Source organism: Heterocephalus glaber, unplaced genomic scaffold, assembly GCF_053883595.1.
Source record: "Heterocephalus glaber isolate CG9 unplaced genomic scaffold, H.glaber_assembly_v1.0 deba00001532, whole genome shotgun sequence".
Taxonomy (NCBI): domain Eukaryota; kingdom Metazoa; phylum Chordata; class Mammalia; order Rodentia; family Bathyergidae; genus Heterocephalus; species Heterocephalus glaber.
This window is the reverse complement of record NW_028258330.1, coordinates 9,428,633-9,443,114: the sequence shown is the minus strand read 5'-3', so window position 1 is coordinate 9,443,114 and position 14,482 is coordinate 9,428,633. Positions and strand designations below refer to the sequence as shown.

Here is a 14,482-nt window from a genome sequence, read left to right as displayed (position 1 = left end):
CAGTTTTCTATAAGGTTTTTATCAAGATTGGGGGTTGGTCTTTGTCAAGCTCTTTTTCTCCATCTATTGAGATGATCATATGCTTTTGTCCTGGGTTCTGTTAATATGGTGTATTACATTTATTGATTTGTGTATGTTGAACCATCCCTGCATCCCTATGATGAAGCCTGCTTTGTCATGATGTATAATCCATTTGTTCAATAATGGTTTAGTTCTGGTATTTCTTTGTTGATTTATTCAGTTGATTTGTCTGTTTATGACATGGGGTATTGAGCTCCCCTATTAGAATTTTATTAGTGCTTATTTGATTTTTCATGTCTGTTAATATTTGTTTTATATAGTTAAGTGCACTAGCATTTGGTGCATATATATTTATGATTGTTATCTCTTCCTCTTGGATTGTTCCATTTACAAGGATGTAGTGACCTTGTTTGTCTCTTTTAATCAGTCTTGGCTTGAAATCCACTTTGTCTGCAAATAAAAAAACTATCCCTGCTTTTTTCCTGGTTCCTGTCACATGGAGTATTGTTTTCCATCCTTTGACTTTCAGTCTGTTAATTTATTTTTGAATTAAATGTGTTTTTTGTACGTAGCCTATTGTTCAGTCTTGCTTCTTGATCCATGAAGAATCATGTCTGTTTGTTTTGATTGGTGAATTGAAACCATTTACATTGATGATTATTACTGTTATTTATCTACTTATTCTTATCATGTTATTTTCCTGTTGGTGGTTCCCTCTTTTTTCCCTTTCAGTTTAATTGCTTACCTTGCCTGGTGGATTCATTGTGTTAGGGTTCATGGAGTTACAGTCCTTGTAATCTCTTTCTAGAATGTCTTTCAGAACATTTTGGAGTGCTGGCTTGATGGTCATGAATTTCTTCAGGTGCTCTTTGTCATTGTAGTATCTTATTTCTCCATCAATTTTGAAAGATAGTTTTGCAAGGTACATCAATCTGGGGTGGAGGTTGTTTTCTTCTAGGGGTTGAAATAGTTCACTCCAAGCCTTCCTTGACTTCAGGGTTTATATTGAGAAGTCTACTGTGATTCTGATGGGCTTTCCATTGTAAGTGATTTGTTTCTTTTCTCTAACAGCTTTTAATATTCTGTTCTTGTGTTGAATTTCCAGAACCTTGATTATTATATGCATTGGTGTAGATTTTTTTTTTTTGATCATGGCTAATTGGAGTTCTATATGCTTCACTTATCTGCATGTCAGATTCATTTTGCATGCTTGGGAAGTTTTCTGCCATTACTTCTGTGAATAGGGTTTTTATGTCCTTTATCCTATCTTCTAGTTTTTTATTGAATCCAATCAATCTTATGTTGTTCTTCTTTGTATCATCTAGCAGCTGTTGGATTGATTTTTCTTGGTCTCTTGCTATTTTTAAGAAATCTTTCTTTTCATGATCACTAACAGCAATCTTGTATTCTATATCTGGTATTCTGTCCTCATATTGGCTTATTCTGCTGAGTATACTTTCAATGGAATTTTTTTATTATTAATTTTATTGGTACATTTTAAGTATAGAGTATATTGACATTCATCTTTGGAAATTTATACCTTTACATAATCTGTCTTGGTTCTTATTTTTTCCTCATTCCCCTGCCCTCTCTTCAACTCCTCCACACCTCCCTGTTTTCAATGGAATTTTTAATCTCCTGGATATCTGTGAATCTTTCATGGATTCCATTTCTTTTCAGTGTTGGATTTAAAGGTTTCCATCGTTTTCCTAAGCTCTTCTATTTTTTAATCTGTATCTTTTCTAGACTCACTAACCAAGTCTTTTTGTTATGGTTACCATCTCTGTAGTTATCTGAGAAATTATTTCTGATTTGATTTTTCTAGAGCCTCATTCATCTGCTTTGTTACTTCTGCTGGTACCACTTCAGAGAGTCCAGGTGGGTGGCTTTTGAATTGTTCCATTTCATTGCCCCTGGGGTTTGCCTTTGGTGAGGTAGAAGTCTGGGGTTGCATCTTGTTTAAGTGTCTTCTCATTTTTCTTTTTTTTTTTTTTCAGTTTAATTCTTCAGTTGATGCTTGCAAATGCTTATAGCGAGTAGCGTTATTGCTAGTATTTAGAACCCTTAGGAAATGACTACTTCTTAAGAGATGTCTTCCAAGTGTAGTTGGTTTTTTGGGTTTTGAGTCTGTTGGAAGATCCTACCCCTTCAATTTATTGGAGATAAGAAGTTGCTGCCTATTTGGCCCTGGTTCTTTGGGACTGGCCTATAGTATTATTTATGACCCTTATGCAGTCTCAGTCTTGGCACACCAGGAAGAACTGATTAGAACAATTATGTCACCCTGTTTAAAGTACTACAATCAGCAGTAACAAATCAGCAGCAGCTAACAGCCTAGAAAATGACAAACTATGGTAACTATTAATTTGCTACCTTTAACTGTTTGAACTATATTCGTGGTTATATAGCAAAATAAACCAGAAAATTGTATACAGTAAATATGCCCTCAATATGGTGATTTCACCCTCAGATCAGAAAATTTAAAAGGGGTTTGGGGAAAAATAGAGAAATAGAAGAAGAGGAAGAGATTAGAAGCAAGACTGGAGGACAAAGGAAGATTTTGCAAACTTTGGAAAGCTGGTAAAGAAGACAGGAGGGAAAGAATGAAGCAAGAAATATAAACAAAAGCAGAACAGTACAAAAACTAGCAACAATGTTCATTTTCATATAAAAACAAGAAAAAATCAAGAAAAAACAAAACAAAAAGGAAAATAAAAGAAGAAAAAAAAAAATGTCCCCTGCAAAGTGCATCTGTGCTGTTACTGGTAGGCAAAATTGGCAGAGAGCCCAGATCCAAGTTGATTAATCCCAGCATGCCAGCTATAGATTTACAATGGGGTAGTGAATAATCCCAGCAAGCCTGCTCCTTTAATTCTACTGAAGTTCAGGCTGTTTTTCTGGTTGTGAGGCTGTAACCCAATTTGTTTAACCTTCAACACTCTGTGTGCCTCCTGCTGACTTGAACTTGGCTCCTTGCTGGGTTGAACTGGGCTCCTTGACCTCCTGCCAACTTGAATTCAGTTTTGCCTCACTCTGATGGAGCCAGCCCATAGTTGCTCTGAGTTCCAAGCTTAGTTGGCCTCTCTCCAAGATGGCTATTGGCCAATCACCCTCTCCTAGGGGACATCTGAACCCAAGTAACTCACAAGTCACTGCAGTTCTCTGCATCTATTGCTTTGTTCCATTGGTGCATTTTTCTGAAGGCCTCTGGGGTCACCAGTAGTCACCATGGGTCTGCAGGTTTGGGCTGCCCTTCCCACGCAGTGAGTCAGGATTAGGGAGAAAGCATTACTTGCTACCTCTTTCTTCATTGAAGTTTCTGTTAGCCCTCCCTGTGGGCTTTAGTTCTTCAGATTCTTGCTCAAAATATTTGTTTTTGATCTTGGGATCGCTCCTTTCTTCTCTCCACTCTGTCCCACCCACCAGTCTAGATCTCTTTTTTAAATACTTTATTAATGTAAATGTAGAAGTGTAGAAGGGTAGTGACCCACTATCCAAAGATGGTCTCTGTTAAACAGCACACACACAGCCTGACCCATGCATATATTAAGGGGAAAAAGAAGGAATAAAGTGTGTGTGTGAAAGAGAGAGGAAGAGGGAGAGGGAGAGGGAATGAGAGAGGAAGGTCTAAAGTGAAAAATCCTCCGACTAATTACACCTTGTCCTTCCCTCCTAAAAATACGTTTCCTGTATCCTGTACTTCTGAAGACAGTTTTCACCATAACCCAGAATACAATTAGTCATCTGAACACACATAGGCAATGATGTACATACATTTTTGCTTTTTTAATGTATGTACTTTTTTGCTTTCTTTTTCATACATACTTTGAAGATCTCCTTCAGACATTTATTTACCTCATTCTTTTTATAACAGCTATGGTTTTTCATTGGGGAGATATTCTTTATTTCATTAGCCTTAATGACATTGTTGAGCAACACCTGGATATTTGGGAGCACATTAATGGTTTCTGCCGCTTTTACCGATACTAAACTAGCATTAAGCTGCAGAAAGAGGGGTGAGGCATTGTGTAATATTTCATTAGGGAAATAAACTCTTTGTGTGTTAGCAACATGCCTGTTCGTTAAGCTGTTGGCTGCAAAGTGGAAGTATCTGGGAGATGCTGCCTTTGACTTGATTTTGCTACCGCATTTTAAGGAAAATTGATATTGACTGTATCCAGGAAAACTAGTTAAAACATTGTAGTTATACAGGGTGTATAAATTTTGTCTATAAGAATAGCTTCTCTCCACCCACACACACAGAAAAAATCAAAACAAAATTACAGTGACTTGGAAGAATTTTTAAAGATTTAGAGAGGAAAAGTGATGGTTTGTAAAGAATAGGTTGATTCTTTGATATTCCCAAGGATAGAACTAGAACCAACTGATGGAGTTAGGAACATTTCTCTTACAGTGGAGAATATTTATTTAGCAAACTGAGATCTTCTTAAAGCCAGCATAAACCATATGGTATCTGTGAAGAATATGACAAAATTTCTTTCTTATAATTAGTGATTGTCTGAGAAATCACAACAGTCCCTTCTCAGATCTGGATTTTATTATGAATGTCAAATTGAATATTCCTTTTTCTTTTCAAATAGGACACTGATGAAATTCAGGTTAACTATCCTGGAATGTTTGAATTGATGGAAGATTTACAAGGTAAGACATTTTAAAGAATTTTTAGACTTCATTTGTGACACATTTCATGAGTTCACCCTTTACAAGAATGAGGGTGAGCTCCCCAGAAAGAATGGCTGCTATCAAGAAATCAACCAGTGACAAATGCTGGAGGGGTTGTAGGGAGAAAGGCACCCTTCTACATTGTTGGTGGGAGTGCAGACCTGTGTAACCACTGAAATCAATACGGAGATACCTCAAAAAACTAGGATTAGAGGTTCCATTTGACCCAGCTATTCCTCTACTGGGTATCTACCCAAAAGAATTCAAAGAATCATGCCACAGTGATATATGCACACCCATGCTTATAGTGGCACAGTTTATAATAGCTAAAGCTTGAAAACAGGCCAACTGCCCATCAACTGGAGATTGGATAAAAAAGATGTGGTTTTTTTTAATAAAATGAAGTACTACTCAGGCATAAAGAATGAGAAACTAGAGACATTTATAGCTAAATGGTGCACATTGAGGCCGTACTCTTAAGTGAAATAAATAGGACATGTGTAAATGCCAAATAGTTTCTCTGGTATGAGAAACTAAAAGTGTAAATAAGGATCAAAATGTATAATTGATAATGTGAAATAGGAAGAAAAGGTCTAAAGGGTTAGGGAAAGTGGGAGGGGTAGGAGAAAGGAAAGAACAAAAAGGAAAAACTATGAGAAAAGGAAAAAATGGAAGCATAAATTCTTTGTAAATAGAGAGGGGTGGAGGGGTTGAAGGGAGGGGATGGGAATGGGGAAAAAATAAAACCCAAGATACATCATGTAAAGGTACAAGCTCCTAATGATAAATGTAACCATATTGTATACCTAAAATGTACCAGTAAACTTAATGGGGAAAAAAAAATGGGGGTGAACTCTAGGGAACCATTGGTGAGGAGAAAGTAGTCTTATGAAACTTAACAATATAAAGTGACCAAAGCTAGCACCAGGAAGCTGTCACACAGTGTTAAATTAGAAATGTAATCAGGATTGTGAAGTAGATGGCACATGGTGCTATGGCTGCTTCCAGAAGAATGGTAGGAGTTTTGAAAAGTGTGTTTCAGGATGGTAGAACACACCAGGGACTCCTTCCAGCAACAAGTGCCTTCTCAGGTTCAGCTACAAGAAAACAGGTAGTTGGGTTAATTTAAGACTTAAGTTTTGTCAGGGAGATAAATCCTGGACTGAGAGACTCAAAGAAGTCTTCAGAAAGAGGCAATGAAGCTGTGCTGTAAAGAAATGATGACTTAAGTAGATAGAAACGGTAGACAAGTGAGTCCCAGGCTAGGAGAACCGCGTATTACAAAGACCCTGTTGCAAGAAAGAACATGGCAGGAACTGAAGAAGTGCATTTTGGTTAAGAGTACAGGGAGTAAGAAGGAGGGTGTTAAATGATGAAATTGGTTAAATGGGGGTCACATCATGCATCTGGACAATCTAGGTCTTGTTAAGATTGACCTCAAATTAATATGCCCTTTTCAATGGCACCCCGCCTGCCTCGCAAGTGCAAGGTCCTGAGTTCGATCCCCAGTACCGCAAAAAAAAAAAAAAAAAATGCCCTTTCAACATTTTAATAGGGAGAAGAGGTCACAATGTCAGATTTATGTTTTAGAATGAATTGGCAGATAAATGTATGTTTGTGCGCGCACACACATATAAGGGGGGAGAGGGGGAGGGTTACTGCAGTAAAGCTTGCTACGAAATGGAGGGGGTTTGGACTAAAGTAATAGCACTGGAAATGTAGAGAAGTAACTACATTCCCAAGATATTTAGGAAGGAAGGAAATTTGAGTTCTTGCTAATGGATTAGATACATATAGATAAAGAAGTATTTCAAACATGACTGCTGAATTTCTAGCTTCTAATTAGATAAATGATCCCCATCCTAGAAAGGAAACAGAAAATGACCAAATATTGGTGTGCAAGGATAGCTCTTGTGTTCACATTTAAATATATCTGGTGTGAAGCGCTTTTGAAATAGGGAAGAGGAGATGTCAAATAGGCATTTGGGTATATGAATAGGTAGTAGAGGAGGCCTTGGGCTTGTTCAAAATTTTTGTCAGCCAGGCGTGGTGCTGCACACTTGTAATCCCAGCACTCAGGAAGGTCAGGCAGGAGGATTGCCACAAGTTTAAGGCCATTCTGGGCTACCTAGAGAGTTCAAGGCCAGCCTAAACTGTGTAGTGAGACCTTGTCTCAAAAAACCAAAAAAAAAAAAAAAAGTTGTGTCATTTGAAAATAGGCAATATTCAAAGCAGTTGCCTTGGGCAAGAATGTGGAATGGAAAGAAAAAGGAAGTTGGTACTGATCCTGTTGAAGCCTACCTTGCAGCAGCTGGCTAGAAGGAGAATGAGCCTGCAGAGACTGAAGAAATATCCAGCAGAGTATTCAGTAGAAGCACCAGATAAGTGAAGAATTGCCTGAACCAAGTGAAAGAGGGTTTCTAAATGAAGGTAGCATTCAGCAGCATCAAAAGCAAAATACAGACTGAATCAAAAATCTACTAGAGTGAGGAACAAGAAGGTTATTGATGACTTTGGTGAATACTGTGTTTGAGTGAAGGGGGGAGTGGATTGAGGTGTAAGTGAAAGGTAAGGAACTTGAGATAGCAAATATCTACTATTCTCAGGAAGTTTTGGTGTGAAGAAAAGGTGAGAGATGAAAAGGTTACAAGTGTCAAGAGGAGAGGAATAAGAGATGAGGTTTTTTTTTTAATTTGGGTTTTCCTAAGACTTAGATATTTAACTACTGAGTGAAAGAATCCCGGTGCTTCCAAAGAAGAAAAGAGATGATGATGTCAAGTTCCTGAGTAGGTGAAGGGATGAGACACAATGGTCAGTGGGTGATGATAACCTTTGATAAGGAAAGGGGGAGATTTATAGAGGGACAGGTGGAGAGGTAGTCCTAATGAATATAGGTGTTTATGTTTGATAGCAGAAAGGTCCCACCTCGTGGATCTATTTTCTTTGTCAAATAGGAATGCTGTATGTTGAGAATGAAAAAGAGGTTTAAGAATTGTGTGGAAGCAGTTTGAAATAGTCATTTTAGAGAATGAGAAGGTGAATTGACCAGGTACAGAGTTGGAAGTGTACATTTGAAGTTAGTCAGGCACATCAACAACAGTTGGCAACTCAGGATTATGAACAAGCAGATATTTGAATTAGTTTGAGTTTGAGTTTTGCTAGTTGAGAGTGACAGAAGGACAAAAGCAAAACATGACTCCAAGCGCATAATTAAAATAATAGCTAAAGAATCTAAGGTAGGAGGGGAGTGCGCTGATAATTGAGAGAAGGGAGCTGTTCTGGGCAACCCCGGGAACATCAGAGAAAGGTCATGGTTTAGTACAGTGCTGGAAGATCAGGAGGGGGTGGCCTGAAGATGGGTGTTTGATGTTTTGGTCGTAAAGCAGTACACAATACTTGGGTCAGGGACATGTCCCTGGTGCAGAGACAGAGGTGGAGTGATGAGATTCATTAGAGATGAGTAAATTTAAACATCTTAGAACTTGAGGAACTTAAAGGTTATTAATGTTGAGGTCACTCAGGGTGGAGCCAGGATAGGAAGTGCAGAGGAGTCAGTGGCAGCTCCCTAGGTGAAGCAGGGGGTGCCTTGCCTGAGGGCTGACTGTGAAAGATACAGACCTCAGCAGGGCCAGGGTACTAATAGAGCTGGGGAAAGGGTGGCCTGGAAGAGGCTTTGAGACACAGTGGGGACAGAGATCCTTCTCCCCACTCCAAAAGAGGCAAAAATAAACACCTGCACTTGAGAGGGCTGCTGAAGAAGTAATTTCCTCAGAGGAGACCTTCAGCCAGCCTTCTTGGTGCGAGTGTGAGGTCCCTTTATTTACTTATTTTTTCTTTTTCACTAATGATAGTTTTGGTCGGTGGGAGAAGCTGAGGGAGTTAAAACTATGCTTTGTGAAACCAAAATTATATATACCAAGAGAAGTCTTCATCTGTATTCTGAAAAAATTGTTTGATGATTTAAAACAAGAGTTTTAGGGCTGGGTGTGGTGGTACATGCCTGTAATACCGGGAGGCAGGAGGATTGCTGAAAGTTGGAGGCAGCCTGGGCTACATAGTGAGTTCAAGGCCATCCTGAACTACATAGCAAGACCCTGTCTTTAAAAAAAAAAAAGGTTTTATTAAAATAACTACCTGAACTTTATTTACAGATTTATAGTTTTTTTATATATAAGGATTGTTACTTTTGCTTCTTTCAGTGTTCCTGTTGATTTCTATATTTTACTTCTCCCCTATGTTACAAGTGAAAACAATTTCAGGCCCAAAGAGAACACGTGACTATGACAGAATTAGGTGTAGCTTACCCATGCCTTTTCATCACAAGGTCCATTTCACCTATTGTCCAGTCTCCTCTGTATATGGAGCTTCTGTCAGCTTTTCAAGTGGAAATAGGCATAGCTGAAAACTTGTCACTGTAGTCATTTTTCCTAATAAAATATAGTACTGATAGCCTGTTGCACACCCAAGAAAACAAAAGAGCAATAAAAAAAAAATCACACAACCCCCTTCCTGAGCTTTGCCCAAACACTAAGCTCATCCAGTTATAATCACAGACCCTCTTTCTCTAAAGGCGGCAGAGATGGTAGTGAGCTGATTATTTCTCATTTAGGCTCCAACTTAAAAAAGAAATGTTCTTCAAATACTGCATTTATTTTTGTTCTGCTCTATAATAAATGCTGTGCTCATGATTCATCTCAAGAACAAAAAGAGAGACTGGAAATTAGATCTATCATTTGGAAAAGGTTACTGCCCACTGATTTAAAAATACAGTACCTTATGCTCAGTGCAGTTCTGAGTTTTTCTAATATCTTAATTTTACAGGTGAGCAAATTTAAGCATCAAGAAGTATTCTGTCTGTGGTAACAGTAAATCTGGAGTTATACTTTGAATCCAGAGACCTATGCTGTATACTTTATAATATGTGGAGTTTTTTTTCTTTTTCTTTTTCTTTTTTTGGTACTGGAGATTGAACTCAGGACCTTGTGCTTTTGAGGCAGGCACGGTGCCACTGAGTTAAATCCCTGGCCCTATGTGGATTTTTTAACAATTGAAGTTAGAATATATGTTTAGTGGGCAAGGGATTTAGCTCAGTGGTTTCGCCACCTGCTGCACAAGTGCAAGGACCCAAGTTCGATCCCTGGTACCAAAAAAATAAAAAAGAATATATGTTTAGTAATGTGCCTTAGTCTTAAAGGAACCCAGACAAGTTATAGAACTCCTCTAGCTCCCCAGGAGGTTTCCTTGGGCCCCTTCCCACTTGGTAACTATCCCCCTTTTCCCTTGAGGGTTTTAAATAGTTCTTTGGAAGAACTAGTTATTTGGAAGAACTATTCCTAATATATACCTTTAAGAAACTTTGCCAGTTCTCTTATTTTTACTATGAGGCCTTTTACAGAAATCATGCACTTTCGTGTCTCATCTGTAGGAGGATTAAGAGGAATTACCTACAGATAACTTGTAAAAGTGCTATTTAACAAGCTAGATAGAAACATTAAGTGGTTAATTTTTATATTCATTCACTTACCATTTACTGAGCATCTATCATGTGTCAACCACTGAGCCAGTGGTGGAAATACATAGTTCTTAATCTCAAGGTGCTGATATTCTAGAAGGAGACCCACAGATATAGACAGATAAGCCTTCAACTGTAAAGTGAGAGAAACATAAGAAAGCTTCCAAATCTGTTCAGAGTGTCAGGGAAACTTTCATAGAAGAAGTAGCACCTAGGCTAAAATGAGTTTGCCAGAAGATTGAAGAGGATGGGGGCAGGTTTGGGGGAGCTGAGCTTTGTATTCTGCACAGAAGACACAGCCTATATAAAATCATGGAGGCATTAGAGTATAGTATATGCATATCCTTCACTGTCTTGATGCAAGAACTGAACAGTATCTCAATATGTAACATGGGGAGAGATAAGAAATGATAGAGGATCAGAGGTGAGCCTTGTAGTGTCTTGAAATAATTTTTCATGAGGGAGAAATAGTCACATTGGTTATATTAGAAAGCTCACTCTCTAGCATTATTTGTAAGGCATAGTTTATAAAGAAGGTTAGACCAGCAATGGCATGGGTAATGTCTTGTTATGTATGAGAAAACCGAGGCACAGAGAAAAGAAACTTACCCAAGATGGTATGGTTAGTAAGTAGGACAGGCAGCCTTATTTGTATTATGATACCTCAACCACTGTACCATGGAAAAAGTCAGAGACAGATAGGGTGGGAAGTATGGTTTTGGGGGACTGGAGCAACTTGAGAAGTTCCAGGTGTGCTGCTTTGCTACTGGAAGATGATGTTTCTTCCAGTTGGTATTTACGTTTGTGTCACTCTTCTTCCTTAGTGGTTGTGGTATATCATTTAAGCTGCCATTGTTATTAATTCACAGAAAAAAAAGTCCAGAATGTTGACCTAATTTTACAAAACAAGTTGCTTGTCAGCTGATGAATACATGAGAAATTTTCAAGGCTTTCACAGTGATTTTAAGGTAAGCTCAGTTGTGTTGTTTTTTTTTTTTTAGGCAATACTCAGTATTGTCCCTAGTGAACCATAATAAGATTTTGATGTTGTTTTCTTTTTTTAATAGGCAGTTGAACTTAACCTTAAAAACACTGTGAGAGTCTTATACAGTTGCCTGCTGGCCAAATTTTTCTCTTCTCCTAAAATCCAGAATGAATTCAAAGTCACGAATGTTTTTCTTAAGTGTTTTTCAGAAAAACTTCACCTTTACTGTGAAATATTATTCTATTTTAAGGATGATAAAATTGATCTTAATCGAGGCTCAGGCCAGGTAACATAAGATTGTGATCCAGAAATTCCAATTCTTTTCACCACTGTATGGTGCTGCTGTGAGAGGAGGTTCAGATGGCAGTGGGCTGCTCTTGGGAAGAAAGAGTGGGCCTCAGCAGCAGCAGTTACTGCCAGTGCTGTCTAGCAGAGCTCTTGAACTTCTCTGTGGCTGACCTGTGTCAGACCTACAGAGACAGGATTTGCCTACTAATCTTAATTAGTATATCTAATGTCAATTGGTCAGAAGGCATTTTAGAATGTCTAGTACATCAAGTATTTATTTTCATTAACATTAAATCGGATTTCCACTGGTGTTGTCCATGTCTAATATAAGATAATATAAGATATGACCTATAAGCCCAGGACAATGGAAAGTTGAGCAGAAACAAAACCACCGAGTCCTTCAGTCGTAGACTCTTCCAGCATGAGTCCCAAGTCACTATGCAAGAGAATATTTTTAAATTAGATTAGGCAGTGGGTCTAAAATAGCACCAGAAGCTTGTAGAGTTCGTCTAGTTTGGCTGTCTTGAACCTATGGTGGTGAACCTATGGCTCGCGTACCACAGTGGGCTATTTGTATTACTGAAAGCTCTAAAAGGTTCACCACCACTGGTCCAGAGTGATTGTTTCATGACAATTAGAATAAGCTTCTGTTTCATGATGATTCATCTGCTAGTTTGTACTTCATGAATTGGGACTATTAAACTCATAGGATGCAGGACATTGAGTTTAGAATCAGAGATTCATTATTTTAAGAATAATATGAACCTTTTGAGATTGGAGAGAAGAAAAGGTTTAGTTGTTACAGCTAATTTTTTATTGTTTTTAATAAAACTATTGAAATTTGGTAGATTATTTTAAAATTTGAATACTGATACTGGGAGGTTTGTTTTTTGATCTGTGAAAGCAGAAAAACAAAAGTAAGAAACTGACACTTAATCATGTGGTAAAGTTTAATAAAAGAATATAAAGGACTTTTATTGTTGAAGTTCTTTGTTTTATAGACTGGTTTAAAATATGGCCTTTCAAAGTAATTTTAACTATATGCAAAAAGAAAAATCAGATATATAAGTATACAGCATTAATTTTTAATAAACAATAGAATAATGTCCTAGCTTTTTTTTTTTCTGGTACTGGGAATCAAACTTAGGACCTTGTGCTTGCCAGGCAGGCATGGCACCACTGAGCTAAATCTCCAGCCCTTGTCCTAGCTTTTAATCATCAATTTTAAAGAAGTCTAAAAATAAATTGTAAAATACTGGAAACACCTTTAAAAATGCACATAATTTTTACTTAATCTTGGAGTTGTAAAATCTGAAAACAGTAGTTTTGATACTGTCGAGTTCCATAGCCTTCTCTTTCGAGTTTCACAGTCATATTTTTTGTCTTTAAAGGAATGAGGCATTGTGCCATTGTTCTGTCCTCTTTCGAAGAACAGAGCTAAAAGGGACATAAGATGTGTCATGCTTAGGTGCTTGTCAGTACTTAATGACTCATGTGGAGGGTCAGTCTTTTTGCTTTTGCCCAACTGGCTTACTTTAGACTGCTGCTGGCAAGGAAATCATTGCAGGGCTTCCCTCCTGAGCTTTCACTCCTTCGTCTGTCTTAGTATTCAAGAGGTTTCAAGCAGTTTTGCTTCAGAAGTACTGAGAAGCCTGGCTGTAATCTGAAAGTGAAATGAGATTTAGGTTGTTTTACATGACTGTCAGAGATGGAAGATAGATAACACTGTTGGAAGAGATGTGTTAAATCTGTGATTTTGAGCTGCTCAGTGTTTACTGTATTTTCTTAAACTGCCTGTAATATATTTTTAGGTATGGGAGAGAGTAACTGTTCCTGGAATAGAAAAGCCCTGCTGCACCGAGACACGATGCTGGCGGCTGCAGCAGTTTACAGAGGTGAGTGGGCTGACCACACCTCACCTGTGCCTTGCTAGGAAGCTTGAGCCACGCCATGTCGATTCCCGTAACATTACCAATGTTTTTTGGTTTCCTGTGAAGATACAGTCAGACTTCATGTCCTTCCTCTCAAAACACAGATCCTGTAGGTCTGAATCTTTTTCCAAAGAGCCTTTTTCCCCTTACTGTCAGCCCCTCTGTATTAAGAATTTTTCATGTGAGGCATTCTCAGAATCCTAAAATTATCCTACTACCCATTTCTCTTTGAAGGAGGTGATTTTTATTGAGCAATTTTTTTTCAGACTTTAACCATTATTTGTCTTTATAGAAATGTACAGAAATTTGGATGGTTCAGTACCTGCCACATACCAGATCTATCACATGATAGGATGGAAATACCATGATTCTCAGGTAACATTATCAAGGCATCAGTTTTCTTAGTGGGTTCATGTTTATGTTTTATTATTAACTGAGAGTGTTTTTTAAAAAATATATGACAGGTTTAAGGGGTTAATATATTTCTAATATCTTTAATCTTTATTATTTTCAGGCAAGACCGGCTGAAAGAGGTTCTGCAACTGTGTCATTTGGAGAGCTAGGGAAATTAAATCTTATGTTGCAGGGGAAAAAATCACAATAAATATTTTATTCAATGTAACATAGTCCACAATTTTCATGACACAAATGGGTAGCTTTCAGCCAGATGTGGTGGCATGTGCACGCACACGCACACACACACACACTCACACAGACACACACACCTGTACATAATCCCAGCTAGCTGGGAGGCTGAAGCAGGAGGATCACTAGTTTGGGGCCAAGTTCACCAGTTTTTTCTGTCACAGAAAAAAATGAAAGATGAATAATTTTCACATTCAAAATTACATTTTAGAGCAAGAAGCGATTTATAAGCTATTTACTAGTAGACTTTTCAAGTAATTATAATCAGCTAATATTGCATCCATATTTAATAACCATTTCAGGTTCACATTTTTATTTTCACAAAGATGCTGCTGTGTAATGATTTAGGTGCCTTTTTTGCAGATTCTGCCTAAATGCAAAGAATATTTTCCTGAAAACGTACAAATATGTTCCCAT

General features: G+C 37.9%; 1 protein-coding gene across 3 annotated transcripts in view; it reads left to right on the top strand.

Moving 5' to 3' along the window:
* Positions 1-14,042, top strand: part of Ndufaf5 (NADH:ubiquinone oxidoreductase complex assembly factor 5) — a 41,339-nt gene extending 27,297 nt beyond the window's left edge. For 2 of the 3 annotated variants that reach the window (XM_004840835.3, XM_021255085.2), the window contains exons 8-11: positions 4,623-4,683; positions 13,301-13,384; positions 13,713-13,795; positions 13,935-14,042. In XM_004840835.3, coding sequence (XP_004840892.1) covers positions 4,623-4,683; positions 13,301-13,384; positions 13,713-13,795; positions 13,935-14,024 — 318 coding nt within the window. In that variant the 3' untranslated portion in view covers positions 14,025-14,042. Of the gene's footprint in view, positions 1-4,622; positions 4,684-11,085; positions 11,185-13,300; positions 13,385-13,712; positions 13,796-13,934 lie in introns of all 3 variants that reach the window. The other variant, XR_002393484.2, reaches the window with a different exon arrangement.
* Positions 14,043-14,482: the final 440 nt, after the last annotated feature.